Consider the following 15,828-nt stretch of genomic DNA (forward strand, 5'->3'; position numbering starts at 1 on the left):
TGTAACAGTTTAGTTATCCATTTACCTACTGAAGGACATCTTCAATGCTTCCACTTTTTTATATTCGGGTACAGGTTTTTGTGTGGACATGTCTCCAACTAATTTATGTAAATATCTGGGAGTACGATTGCTTAATCATACAATAACTCTATTTGCTTTGTAAGAAAATTTCACTCTGTCTTCCAACACTCCAGTACCATTTTACATGACCTCCAGCAATGAAAGGAAGTTCCTGTTGTTTTCCATTCTTGCTAGCATTTGATGTTTGCATTGATTTTTTTTTTTTTTTTTTTTTTGAGATGGAGTCCTGCCTGCTCTGTCGCCCAAGGCTGGGGTGTGCAGTTGGTGATCTCAGCTCACTGCCACCTCCACCTCCCGGGTTCAAGCAATTGTCCTACCTCAGCCTCCCAAATAACTAGGATTACAGGCATGTACCAGAATGCCCGGCTAATTTTTTTTGTATTTTTACTAGAGATAAGGTTTCACCATGTTAGTCAGGCTGGTCTCAAACTCCTGGTCTCAAGTGATCTGCCTGCCTCAGCCTCTCAAAGTGCTAGGCTTACAGTTGTGAGCCACTGCACCCAGCCTGTTTTTGTAGATTTTTAAGAGATCCTTATATACATAGGACATTTGGCTGTGTCTGTGTCTGAATTACAAACTCTTCTAATTTACCCCTGCTGTTGAACTTTGCTTAAAATACATTGTGTGATGCAGATTTTAAAATATTTTATTATCTGTTCTTGTTCTTTCTTCTTTTTTAAATAAGCATAGTCACTTACAGGTAGTTTTGTTTCTTCACCCTCCTGTCACTCTCCATCCACAAGTAGGCTCCAGTGTCTATTGTTCCCTACTTTGGGTCCATATGTACTTAATGTTTAGCTCCCACTTACAAGGGACAACATGCGATATTTGGTTTTCTTTTTTTTTTCTTTTTTTGTGACGGAGTCTTGCTCTGTCGCCCAGGCGGGAGTGCAGTGGCGCGACCTCAGCTCACTGCAAGCTCCACTTCCCGGGTTCATGTCATTCTCCTGCCTCAGCCTCCCGAGTAGCTGGGACTACAGGCACCCACCACCACGCCCAGCTAACTTTTTGTATTTTTTAGTAGAGACGGGGTTTCACCGTGTTAGCCAGGATGGTCTGGATCTCCTGACCTCGTGATCCGCCCACCCTCGGCCTCCCAAAGAGCTGGGATTACAGGTGTGAGCCACTGTGCCTGGCCACGATATTTGGTTTTCTCTTCATGCATTAGTTCACTTAGGTTTCAACATCACTGATTATTAGAGATTTACAAACCAAAACTACAATCAGATACCATCCCACACCAGTCAGAATGGCTGTTTTTAAGGGGTCAAAAAAAATATACTGAAGACGTAGTGGAGAAAAGGGGATGCTTATACACTGCTGGTGGGAATATAAATTAGTTCTGTCATTGTAGAAAGCAGTCTGACGATTTCTCAAAGAACATAAAACAGAATTACCATTCAACCCATCAATCCTATTATTGGGTATATATACAAAGCAATGTAAATCCTTTCATCATTATTTTTCTATTATACGTTGAAGCATTTGGGTCATACTTACAAACACATTTATTCTTCCTAGATAGTTAAAAGAAATTCTACTATGAGTAGTTCCAATACTTACAGTTTCAGGAATCAAATTTATATATTGGGTCAGTACATAGATTACACATTAATGTTTCTATAAGAGGTAAGGTACAATTGCAGCAGCTTTTTTTTTCTTCCAGATAATCTAGTTATTTTAATGTCACTTGCAGGATACTTCTGCCTATGAATAGAAGAGTATTGAAACTTTTTTTTTCCATTTTTTTCCCTCAATTACCATATAACCAGAGCAGCAGCTGGTCATTCTGTGTCTTCCTGGAGAAGCCAGTGGGAGAGAGCTTTGTAATCAAAAGAGATTCAAGTACAAATCCTAGCTGTATTTCTTTTACTTGTGCAATTTTGGACAAGTTGCTCATTATTCTTGAATCTTGTTTTCTTCATATTTAAGGAAAAAGGAGAAATATATACATTTCCTACAGTTTCTATGAGTATTAAAATGAGATACCAGGATGCTTGATACAATAGTGAATACAAAGTAATGGTTCACTAAATGGTAGCTGTCATTATTAATATTATGATCACACTAAAAATGCTGTATCTTAGACATTAACATAGAAAAAAATCTATTAATGAAATGTGTTTATGACAACTTACCCAAAAAATACGGAATTATATATCCTACAAGCCCCTCGTGCTCCACAGCTGGTGGTGGACCACTTCATACATGTTTTATCAATCAGAGCCCCAAAATATATTGGAGCTAGAATTCCTCCTGCAACATGAGATAAAAAGATATCAATCCAAGTGAAAGGTTTCAAATGTAACTGGGTGATTGTCTACACTGATACATTTTGGATTAATACAAGTTTAAAGTTTTGGAAAATTATTCCATTGTTTTGGCCTCCATCCACCCAAGAATCAAAATTATTAGAAATCGCAAAGGCTTAAATCATATGGTAATGTCACAGATGTATTTGATCTACTCTTCTCTCCCTATATACAGAGGGAAGAAAGAGTATTATACACCTGTATACTCTGTTCTTCCTACAATACAAATTAACTGAAGCCGGATTGGTAAAAAGGGGAATGTTGTTAGTAAAACATGAAAGTTATGTTGGTTCATATGGAATTTTTCTTAGGCAAGAGTGGCTGGATTACTGAGAGTTAAATTATAACTTTATGAGAAAAGGAAAAGCTCTCACCTCAACTGCTGTAAAGGCAGGAGATTTTAATACTATTTTAAGATAATTAAAAAGTAAATGCTTACACAGGGATTCCCTCCCCAGAGAAGTTCAGGCCCAGCTTCAAACAGTGCTCAGCTATTGGCCAATTTCACTTCTTTCTGGGCTCAGAGCCCAATTCTCTCTTTCTTACTGCTATTAGAGCCCACGATCAAGCATTTTCTCTCCATCGATTTCATGCACTTTTTAATATCTCCTAAAGCAGGCTAGGCTGCAGGTTAGGGTCTCTGTTGCTAAATTTTGTTTCTGTCAGTGGTCTTTAGTGCACAACGATACATATATTTTCAGTGGTCTGTCCAAAGTCAATTTTTTATCTGTAGTGCCTGATTTCGATGAATGTGCAGCATTCCAGGGATACATATGTTATTTATAGGAGAAGTATAAATTCTGAGATTAACTCCTAGTTTTAAGAATAGGTAATTTGTTCAAAATTTTGAAGGCCATCATAGTAGAGAGCTATCGTTCAGATGGCAGAAATGAAGCATACAAGATTTCACTTTGTTCTTGTTCTGTTTTGTGATTCATACTTTTCAGATTTTGTTTTGTCACAAAAAATGACAGTGATTTATACATGAATGTTTCACCGATTCTTTTTACGTTTAATCATTCTCAATTTTCTGAGACTGAGAAATAGTAGAATCACAATGGAATGTTGTCTGAGGCCAATGCATCTGAAGCAAACTGGTCCTGAAATAATGGGTGAAAAATTTGCAGATTTCAAAAAATCACAGCGACCCTTTGAAAAATAAAGAAAAGATGCCAACAATTTATTTTCTTCATGTTATGCCACTGGTTTAAACAAATTTTATGAAGTAAATGTTTTAAGTAACAAACTTTGTCTTATTAGAATTGTAAATCTTCTGATAATCTGTTTTCTAAATATCTCTTTTAGGTTAATACACTATATAGGTCTTCTACCATTTACACATATATCATATTTAAGACAACTGTTCATGAATTGGAAGTTTGCTACTAAGTGTGGATGTTTCCCACAGAAGCATTTAGGGTCCATTGTACCATATATTGGACATAACAAAATTGGATGTTCACAATTAGAATGGCAAAATTCATTTTTTTCTATGTTATGTTGCTAAAACAATTTCTTCTATTGTCATAATCTCATTTCAACATATCAGAAGGAGTCCTAACTACCCAGATGCTGTTTTCAGCCTCTGTGGCCCAGGTTCTAGGAGCGAGATATCTTCTCTGAATGTGGAGGTAGAGAACTGCCAAGATTACAGAGGCTGGAAGATTAAGGACCCAGAAAGGGAATGCTGGGATAGAGCCAATGGAACCCTGCAGCATCTTCATCTTCTCTCTCCTATTCCTTTTATATTTCCTTTTACCTTTCTGGATCTGTGACTTTCCCACCAAATACACTTCATGTACAACTTCTTCACGGTAATTTGCCCATAGAGTTATACTTTTTCCCTTGCTTGCAAGGGTCCCAGAAACTGACCCCTCCCACTTCCTTTTCCTTCTGCCATCTGTGGTTACTTACAGGCCATAATCAGTCCTCTGCACCAATCCCTAGATGAATGATGCCCTTTTCCTACTTCCCAGGAATAAGCACATAATGTTTACAATTCTTACAAAGGAGCAACTCACAGAGGTTAGACTAGACATTATTTAACAACAAGTATCTGTGCAGTAAAAAAGGCAAATGGCAATAAGGGATAAAGGGTCATTTCCTAAATCTTTTCTCATCACTTTTGAATATTTAGAAATAGGCCTTCAGCCTCTGGAGTCTACAATCCTACCCTTTGCCACCATAAACCACAATTTTCTGAGCTTTCTTTTATTCAGGACATCCTCTTAATCCAACATGCCTAGTTCTAGAGTATGAATTCTCATTCCCTTTTGCATTAACTCCTGCTAATGGTTAGCTGTCCAGCCGTACAGGACCAGGCAGTGGGAAATGGCACAGTTAATGTCACCTTCTGTTGTTTTAGACAACCTCAGCCTGACCAGATTCCCAGGGCTCCCAAGCTACTTTAGGGCTGTCCTAAGTAATGTCTCCATTTAGAAGGAAGGTTCTCCATTTGGAAGGAAGGTCCTCCACTCTGCCTATACCTGGGAGAAATATTCTTATTTTTCTGAAAGAAGGAAAGCCTCAGAGACCACCTATCTTTCTGTTTCTGTTAGAAAGAGTATAATATAAACATGATGATTCCTTGCTCTTAACAGATAGACTCTAACTAGAATTAACAACCAAATTATCTTTTAGGTCACTCAATTTTCCTGTTCCTTTTTATTTTCATTTATCATAAAATAGAAATGATTCTTACTTACTCCTTTTTATACAGTCTTAGAGTGGAAAATTAATTGCATTCAGTCTTTAAGACTTAACATTAATATTTATATGTTAAAATGTGTAATCTATATATTTGTCATACCTAGTGTTCTTATAACCATTGAATGAAAACCCATTGCAAGTGCTTTCAATTCAGGTTGAACAATCCTGAAATATGATAAAGGCAAAGAAATAATACATGTCATTAAAAAATCAAACTGAGTTAATATCAAAACATTCATCACTATCGTTCCTCTCCCTGGTAGAATGAATACTCTTAAGTGAATTTCCCACATTATATAAAGTTACATTTTCAACTGTTTTAAAAGGTAAACACCTGGGTGACAATAATTTCCTTATTTCTTCAATGCTTTATGATTTCAAGACAGTTTAACAAATATGTTCACACTTGATCCCTATGAAAATACTATAAGAAAGTGGTCAGAATAGACTTTATCATGCTGATGAAGAAAATGATTCTGTGTGGACTCTTTAGTCAAGGTAGCTCATATTAAAAGATTATATACTTTTATCCAGGAGTAATTCTTAGGAGACCTCTTTTTACCACCTTACTTCTGTCATCAATGTTAACAGAATAGCTTACTAATATGATTTGTAAATTACACTATACTACCAGAAGGGTCAAAAAACTTTTCTGTGTTGTAGCATCTAATGTATTTAACTGTCATATTAAAGATACAGAGCATATTTGTATCCTCACTTGGAAATTCACTCACTCTTACATTTCTACAATTCCATTTTTCTGTGTTCAATAAACTGATGATGCTACCATCCCTGCGATAACTTAGTACTTACTAAGTGAAATGAAATTATCTTTCATTAGTAAAGGAGGTGGGTTGGGATGAGGGGGATGACTGTGGCTCAAATAACCAACTTTTACTGAAATATTGAATTAACTGATAAAAAGGGTGTTTTTTTCCTCAAAGTGTTGGATGGTTTTTTTCAGAGAGCTGAGTAACTGCCATCAATCAAGAAACATTCACTAAGCACCTATTAAAAGATACCATGCTAGTTAATATTCCTGAAAGTAAATAGAGAAATTATGCTTTATCTCATCCAAGTGACTTGTAGTAGTGTATCACTTAATCTCTCTTGGCCTCAGTTTCCTTGTTTGCTAAGTAGGCATGATAATGCTTATCTCATATGTTATAAGAATCCAATACAATGAACTAGCACTCTAAACCTCAGTTTCATGTACACATATTTGCCTCTATACCTTGCCAGAGAGCTGCCTTTTATTGAGATTCTGAAAAGAATTCAATAGAGCTTATAAAATTTTAAAAGACAAAAATTAAGTTAAACCTAATACATTAAAAGTTAAACAGAATAGTTATACATTAGGAGAGACAATAAATGGAAAGTGTGTTTTGGCGTGGCTTTGACATAGGACAGCAGCACTTTGTTAGCACAACTGAGGGCACAAAATTACAATGAGGACAATGAATCTGACATGGGTTGGCTCTGTGTCCCCATCCAAATCTCATCTTGAATTTTACTCACATAATACCCATGTGTTGTGGGAGGGATCCGGTGGGAGATAATTGAATCATAGGGGCAGGTCTTTTTTGTGCTGTTCTCATGATAATGAGTAAGTCTCACGAGATCTGATGGCTTTATAAGTCAGAGTTTTCCTGCACAAACCCTCTTTGCCTGCTGCCATCCATGTATGATGTGGCTTGAGCCTCCTTGCCTTCCACCATGATTGTGAGGTTTCCCCAGCTACATGGAACTGTAAGTCAGATTAAGCCTTTTTCTTTTGTAAATTGCCCAGGCTCAGGTATGTCTTAATCAGCTGTGTAAAAACAAACTAATACAGTAAATTGGTACCAGCCGAGTGGGACGTTGCTAAAAAGATACCTGAAAATGTGGAAGTGACCTTAGAACTGGGTAACAGGCAGAGACTGGAACAGTTTGGAGGGCTCCAAAGAAGATAGGAAAATGTGGGAAAGTTTGGAACTTCCTAGAGACTTGTTGAATGGCTTTGGCTAAAAGCCTGATAATGATATGGACAATAAGGTCCAGGCTGAGGTGGTCTCAGATGGAGATAAGGAACTTGTTGGGAACTGGAGCAAAGATGACTCTTGTCATATTTTATTGAAGAGACTGGCAGTATTTTGCCCCTGCTCTAGAGATTTGTGGAACTTTGAACTTGAGGGAGATGATTTAGGGTATCTGTCAGAAAAAATTTCTAATCAGCAAAGCATTCAAGAGGTGACTTGGGAGCTGCTAAAGGCATTCAGTTTTATAAGGGAAGCAGAGCATAAACGTTTGGAAAATTTGCAGCCTGACAATGTGATAGAAAAAAAAGAAAAATCCATTTTCTGAAGATAAATTCAAGCCGCCTGCAGAAATTTGTATACCTAAGGAAGAGCTGAATGTTAATTCCCAAGACAATGGGGAAAATGCCTTTAGGGCATATGAGAGGTCTTCACGGTAGCCCCTCCCATCAAAGGCCTGGAAGCCTAGAATAAATGGTTTCCTGAGCCAGGCCCAGGGTCCCTGTGCTATGTGCAGCCTAGTTACTTGGTGCCCTGCATCCCAGCTGCTCCAGCTATGGCTGAAAGGGACCAATGTAGAGCTCGGGCTGTGCCTTCACAGGGCGCAAGCCCCAAGCCTTGGCAGCTTCCACGTGGTGTTGAGCCTGTGGGTGCACAAAAGTCAATAATTGAGGTTTGGGAACCTCTGCCTAGATTTCAGAGGATGTGTGGAATGCCTGGATACCCAGGAAGAAGTTTGCTTCAGGGGCAAGGTGCTCATAGAGAACCTCTGTTAGGGCAGTGTGGAAGAAAAACGTGGGGTCAAAGCCCCCACATAGAGTCCTTACTGGGGCACTGCCTAGTGGAGCTGTGAGAAGACAGTCACCGTCCTCCAGACTCCAGAAGCTGTCAGTAGATCCACCAACAGCTTGCACCATTCACCTGGAAAAGCTGCCAACCCGAGAAGGCAGCCTGGAGGGAGGCTGTAACCTGCAAAGCCACAGGGATGGAGCTGCCCAAGACTACAGGAACCTACCTCTTGCATCAGCCTGACCCAGATGTGAGACATGGTGTCAAAGGAGATCATTTTGGAGCTTTTAAGTTTTGACTGCCCCATTGGATTTCAAATTTGCATAAGGCCTGTAGCCCCTTTGTTTTAACCAATTCCTCCCATTTGGAAAGGCTGTATTTACTGTATTTACCCAATGCCTGTACCCCCATTGTATCTAGGAAGTAACTATCTTGCTTTTGTTTTTACAGGCTCATGGGTGAAAGGAACTTGCCTTATCTCAGATGAGACTTTGGACTGTGGACTTTTGGGTTAATGCTGAAATGAGTTAAGACTCTGGGGGGCTGTTGGGAAAGAATGATTGGTATTGAAATGTGAGGACATGAGATTCGGAGAGGATAGGGGTGGAATGAAATGGTTTGACTCTGTGTCCCCATCCAAATCTCATCTTGAATTTTACTCACATAATTCCCACATGTTGTTGGAGGGACTCAGTGGGAGATAACTGAATCATGGGGGCAGGTCTTTCACATGCTGTTCTCATGATAGTGAATAAGTCTCATGAGATTTGATTGCTTTATAAGGTGGACTTTTCCTGCACAAGCTCCCTTTGCCTGCTGCCACCCATGTAAGATGTGACTTGCTCCTCCTTGCCTTCCACCATGATTGTGAGGTTTGCCCAGCCATGTGGATCTGTAAGTCCAATTAAACCTCTCTCTTTTATAAATTGCCTAGTCTCGGATATGTCTTTATCAGCAGCATAAAAACAAACAAATACAGAATCCATGCCTGCTATTTAGGAGGAAGTTTATTTCACAAAGAGATGGTTAGGAGGAAATCAGTAGAAAGGGGAGTTTAACTTATCTATTTAGTTATTACTCTCAAATATCAGATTTCTCAAAGGAGATTTTGGGAAGGGAGAGATTGCACTTCACCCCTGGTTGAGTTTTTTGACAATTGCCTGACATGTATTTTTCACTGTAATTGATTTTCAGAAGTTACACTTTGTCCTACACACGCAAGGTAAACTGATATTTGTTATTGAGCCTTATTTTCACCCATGGAAAGGGTTAGCATGCAGGAGACTTGGGGAACTTGCAGATAGGGAGGATATTTTCCTAAGGGTGGGCCTGAAATCTTCAACAGTTCAGTGGAGATGATGAATGTGTGTGATACAGTAATATTAACATACAATAACAATCACACACCCTTACCCCTACATTCACATGAATGCACACTCACACTTCTTGCCACATGCTCATACTCATATCCTCACTTGCATGCATACACCCGTGTGTGGTTATCATGTAAGTTATTTATCACTGTAGTGTGACTCCTGCTTTACATATGATATTGAGCAGCTCTGTGTTTTGATGAATCTCTCACAGGATGAATTTATCACAAAAAGCACCCTAAGAAGTTAAATGTGCTATTTCATTTAATTATTTAATTTAAGAGATTTCATTTAAATTGTTCCTCTGTTGTTCTTTCTAATGACAATCAACCATCATGACCTGCTGTTTCTTGAGGTAATTTCCAGTTAGACCTAATGAAACCCTAACAATAGATAGCACAGGTAGGGAATGCTTGTTTTCCTGTTTGCAAAAGATTGAAGAAAAGTTCTAATTTATTGTGTATATGAGCCAAATCCTTTCTAGCTAAGCCACTAAAATGTAGTTTTTTTAAAAAGTTCTAAAACATTACCCTCTTTGGGCCATTTAAATTGATGTTTTGTTTGTCATAAACTTACATCATGCCTCACATCCTATCACCAGCAGAATGTCAAGATTTTGAGATCCTCTCTGGGTACCAAGACTCTCATTCCACATGGTTTACTATATCCCTTAATCCCACTCACTCACTTACTCTTTTTCCATTACTCAAACCCTTTCATTTTGCCCAGGGAAACTCATGTTTGTTACCAGCAAAATATTTAGTTCCTACATTCTTTGTAGCCCTTTCACTTTCTTGTTCTAAACAAAGCCTGGTTTACTCCCAATGACGCTCCATGTAACTCTCTCATGTAGGACTGTTTTCCTTCCACAACCTCCATATCAATGGGCCTGAGATGTAGAAGTTCTTATTGATCTTTCATTTTTACCACTTCCAGATCTGAGTCTTTCCTCTGAAAGACCTCTTGGTTCCAGGAAGAGGTGCACCACCTTACCATACTATTCTCTAACCTCCTTGTTGAAGTTAACTATAGACTGGCACATCACAACTCTCATCATTTCTTGACAATTTTCATTCTAGACTCCCTGTAATTTTTGTGAAAATTATTTCTGTCGTTTTTCCTAGTTATTTTAGGAAATATAGATGATATAGATTATGCTCCCAATGGTATGGCCTTTCAGTTTCTTGGTCACTTTTCTGGAAAGTCTTATTTCTTCCACCCACAGTCAGTTCATCAGTATCCATTTTTAAAATTCTCCATTTTGGCCATCCTAGTCCTTATAACCACCTCCTACATTTTAAATTTACTCCCTTTCACGTATCTGTTACAAGAAGCTGTAGCCCTAGTTCTTTAGGCTATGATTCCCCTGATCTCTTCACAGGCCATCTCTAGTTTTACCACTTCACTTCCTTTCTCATCATGATGTTTATAATCATGTTATAAATCATTCTTCTGCATATATTCTGTACATTTTTGTTCATCTCATCCTTTACTGTACTAGACAAGTAAAAATGCTTTCATCTAATCCTCTGCCTTCTCTGAACCTATATACAAAGAGTTTCATCCCTGAAGGAAATAATTCACACATCTGACCGTGTTCACTTTAAATTCATAGGCACAGACCTTCAGGAGGCCTCCAGGGCAATTGTCCAATAGCCTACTAGTCCATTTTCCCTGTCAGTATGTTTCTTTAATCTTCAAGATTTCTAGTTCACATTTTCTGATCTAAAGACTCTTTCTTTTCTTCCTCCTCTTTCTCATCTGATTACATTCCTTTTTTATAACAAAGAAAGTAGAAACAGCAGAAAAAAGTTCAATATTCTTCATCACTACAGGTACACATTTACCTGTCTTTTACCCACATAGACAATTTCCCTTTTTGTACAAAGAAAAACTCTGTATCTTGGTTAATCTCTTTTCACCTTCCTCTGTAATTGCTTTCCCTCTTTTCTGCATTGTCAGTTTCCTTCATCTCTACTGATGATTCTCATCAGTATGTCAGCATGCTATTATGTCTAGAATTGAACATAAACAGAAATTTTACCCCACAACTTTGCTAACAACCACACCTTTTGTCAGCTTCTTTTATAACACTACTCCTGAAAATAACTTTCCGTGCTGACTGTTGCACTTCCCTTTCTAGAATTTTCTCTTGATCCTCTTCAATATAGCCTGTTAGATCCTACACAACACACATTATAGCCACATTTTCAAATGGAAAAAAATGAATTCAAACAAAATAAATTCAAAATAAGGAGAGATAGCTTATCTAAGTTAGAAAGAACCAGAGAAAGAATTCTTTAAGTATAAAGAAGGTAGAATGTTAAAGGTCCAAAGGACCACAGTGACTCTTGAGCAATGAATCCAAACCTAAATAAAATCTCTGATATGTTGATAAAGAATCCAAAATATTGATTCTAAAGAAGTCTTTATGAAATAAGAACTTCAAGTAATATGGGATTATGTAAAGCTTGAGATCCAAAAGAAAGTTAAAAATTATCAAAAATAAATGAGAAACATAATACAGGGTATAAAAGAAGAGATAGAACTAAGAAAAGTAGATACAACTTCTGAAAATAAAAAAATGTATTGAAGGGACTGCAAAGTACCTTTGAAAGCTTTAAGAATAGGCCAGACCAAGCAGAATAAACAATTTCAGAGCTAGAAGACAGGTCTTTCAAATAAACTCGGTAGGAAGAATACATAGAAAATGAATTGAAAAACCTAACAGAGCCTTCAAGTTATATGGGATTATGTATTACATCCAAATTTATGAATCATGGATGTTCCAGAGGGAGAAGAAAAAGTAAAAGTGTGGGAAACTTGTTTGAAAGAATAACTCAGAAAAACTTCCCTGACTTACTACAGATCTAGACATCCAAATATAAAAAGCTCAGGTGATTCCTGAGAGATGCATTGCAAGAATAACCTGCACAAGACATACAGTCATCAGACTACTAAAAGTCAACATAAATTTAAAAATCTTAAACATGGCAATAGAGAATTATCTAATTACCTGTTAAGAGAATCCCATTAGACTAACAGCAGACTTCTCATCAGGAATCTTACAAGCCAAAAGAAATTAGGGTCTTATTATCAGTCTCTTAAAGAAGAAAAAAAATGACAACCAAGAATTTTGTATCCTGCTCAACTAAGACTCATAATTCAAGAAGAAAAACAGTACTTCCCAAATAAGCAAACACTAAGGGAATTTGTCACAAACAGACTGACTCTACAAGAAAGACTTGAAGGAGTTCTAACATATAGAAATAAAAGAGCAATACTTATCATTATGGAAACATACAAAGTATAAACCTTACAGATCTCATTTTAAAATTACCTCATTGAGACTGCAAAGCAAATTAAGAAATAATTCACAATATTACAGAAACAACCCTCAAAAATTAATACTGACCTTAAATATAAATAGACTGAACACTCCTCTTAAAAAATATAGTCTAGCAGAATGAATTTTTAAAAAGTCAACTATATGCTACATACAAGAAACCCACCTAACTCAAGTAACTTGTAAAGACCTTTTCAGACTCAAAGCAAAGGGGTGCAAGAAGATATTCCATGAAAATACAAACCAAATCTGAGCAGAAGTAGTTATACTTGGATTAGATAAAACAAATATCAAACCAAAAACCATAAATAATGACAAAGAAGGTTACTATAATAAAGGATCAGTTAAGAAGATATGACAATCTGAAACATATGCACCCAACACTGGAGCACCCTAATTCATAAAACAAACACTACTGGACCTAAGGAAAACAAAATAGATAGCAATACAATATTAGTGGGGTCTTTTAATAACCCACTGACAACATTAGGCAGATAATGGCAGCCAAAAATCAACAAAGAAACTTTTACAATGGACATTAGACCCAATGGACCTGACAAACATTTACAGAACATTTTACCCTACCACCTCAGAATATACATTCTTCTCATGCACACATGAAACATTTTCAAAAATTGACCATATACCATGCCTAAAGGCAATACTCAATGATTTCTTTAAAATCAAAATAATATCAAGTTCCATTTCAGAATACAGTGGAATATACAGTGGAATAAAGATAGAAATTAGTTCCTAGAAGAATTCTCAACACTATAGAAATACATGAAGATTAAATAACCTGTTCCTGAACAATTATTTGGTCAATGATGAAAGCAAGGCAGAATTTCTTTAAAAAAAATTGAAATGACGCTGGGTGTAGTGGCTCACTTAAGGTCAGGAGTTTGAGACCAGCATGGCTAAAATGGTGAAACCCCATCTCTACTACAAATGAAAAAAATTAGCTGGGTGTGGTGGCACATGTCTTTAATCCCAGCTGCTAAAGAGACTGAGGCAGGAGAATTGCTTGAACCCAAGAGGTAGAGGTGGCAGTGAGCCAAGATTACACCATTTCACTCCATCCTGAGTGACAGAGTGAGATTCTGTCTCAAAAAAACAAACAAAATTAAGAAATTGAAATAAATGAAAATAAAGAAACAACATACCAAAACCTCTGAGATACAACAAGTCAATGCCAACAGAGAAGTTTCTAGAATTAAATGCCTACAACAAAAAGATAGAAAGATATCAAATTAACAATCAAATGTCATGCATCACAGAACTAGTAAAACAAGAATAAACTGCACCCCAAGCTAGCAGAATATAGTAAATATTAAAGAACAAATCTAACTGAAATTTGGGCAAAAAAAATGCAAAGGATCTGTGAAATAAAAAGTTGTTATTTGAAAATATAAGTAAGATAGACAGACTACTAGTAGATTAACCAAAAAAAGAAAGAAGATTCAAATAAGTACAATCAGAAATATTAATGGTGTCATTAAAACTATTACCACAGAAATATAAAATATCATCAGAGACTACTATGGCCATCTGTACATACACAAACCAGAAAACCTAGAGAAAACTGATAAATTCCTGGAAATATACAACTTCACAAGTTTGAACCAGGAAGAAATAGAAATCCTTAACAGACCAATAATGAGTAATTAAATTGAATTAGTAATAATAAAAAAAAAATCTCCTTACAACAACAACAAAAAGTGCAGGACCAGAGAAAATTATTGCCAGATTCTGCAAGACCAAAAAGGAAGAAATAATACCAATTCTACTAAAACTATTTCAAAAAATCAAGGGGGAAGGAATCCTCTTCAACTAATCCTATGAAGTTAGCATCATGCTGATACCAAAGGCAGGCAAGTACATGAAAAATAAAAGAGAAAACTACACATCAATATCCCTGATGAACATAGATCCAAATACCCTCAAAACACAAAACAAAAAAAAACCAAAAAAACTCTGGAAAATAAAATTCAGCAGCACATCAAAATGTTCATCATAATGAAAAGTGGACTTTTTCCTGAAATGCAAGGATGGTTCAATATATGTGAATCAAAAAATGTGATTTACAAAATTAACAGAAATTTCTTTTTTCAAAAAACATATGATAAAATCAATTGATGCAGGAAAAAAAATTTGATAAAATCCAGCATCCCCTTATGATAAAAACACTTACCAAACTAGGCATAGAAGAAAAATACTTTAAAATAATAAAAATCATATATATGACAAACCACCATCAATAACATACCAAATGGGGGAAAATTGTAAGCATTACTTCTAAGAATGGATCCAAGATGAGGATGCCCATTTTCACCACTCCTATTCAACACAGTATTGGAAGTCCTATCAGGAGCAATAAGGCAAGACAAAGGAATAAAAGGTCTCCAAATGGGAAAAGAAGAATTTGAATTATTCCTGTTCACTTATGATATAATCTTACACTTAGAAAACCCTAAAACTCCTCTGAAAGTCTCTTAGACTTGATAAACTACTTCAGTAAAGTTTCAGGGTACAAAACCGATGTACAAAAATCAGTAGCATTTCCATACACCAGTAATGATCAAGCTCAAAACCAAATCAACAACTGAATCCCATTTACAATAGATACAAAAAATGGGAAAACATTTAAAATAATAGGTAAAAAAGTCTTTATGAGGAGAACTACAAAACACTGATGAAAAAAGTTATATATGGCATTAAAAAATAGAAAAACATCTCATGTTCATGAATTGGAATAATAAATATTGTGTAAAATGACTATCCAGCCCAAAGCAATCTACAGATTCAACACAATTATATTAAATTACCTATGTAAATCCTAAAATTCATATGGAATCAAAAGAGTCTGACTAGCAAATTCATCCTAAGCAAAAAAATAAAGCTGAAGTTGTCACATTACCTGATTTCAAATTATACTACAAGTCTATAAGCCAAAATAAAATGGTATTAGTATAAAAATAGACACATAGATCAATGGAACAGAATAGAGAAGCCAGAAATAAAGTCACATATCTACAACATACTGATTTTTGACAAAGTAACAAATATATATACAGTGAGGAAATGGTGCTGGGAAAATTGGAGAACCATATATACAGACATAAAATTGAACCCATATCTCTCATCATATATAAAAATTAACTCAAAATGGATTAAAAATCCCAGCACTTTGGGAGGCTGAGGCA

At 36.3% G+C, this 15,828-nt stretch overlaps 1 protein-coding gene across 5 annotated transcripts in view; it reads right to left on the minus strand.

Annotated features, from left to right (window-relative positions):
* The window catches only part of LOC105481244 (solute carrier organic anion transporter family member 1B3), a 106,882-nt gene that overhangs the window by 12,925 nt on the left and 78,129 nt on the right, over positions 1 to 15,828 (minus strand). Inside the window, exons 13-15 of one of the 5 annotated variants that reach the window (XM_071072096.1) lie at positions 5,203 to 5,267; positions 2,220 to 2,337; positions 1,671 to 1,788 (exon numbers count right to left, since the gene is read on the minus strand). In XM_071072096.1, the coding sequence (XP_070928197.1) occupies positions 1,686 to 1,788; positions 2,220 to 2,337; positions 5,203 to 5,267 (286 nt within the window). In that variant the 3' untranslated portion in view covers positions 1,671 to 1,685. The other 4 variants (XM_011740683.3, XM_071072098.1, XM_071072099.1 and 1 more) reach the window with 4 other exon arrangements.

Source organism: Macaca nemestrina, chromosome 10 (genome assembly GCF_043159975.1).
Source record: "Macaca nemestrina isolate mMacNem1 chromosome 10, mMacNem.hap1, whole genome shotgun sequence".
NCBI lineage: Eukaryota > Metazoa > Chordata > Mammalia > Primates > Cercopithecidae > Macaca > Macaca nemestrina.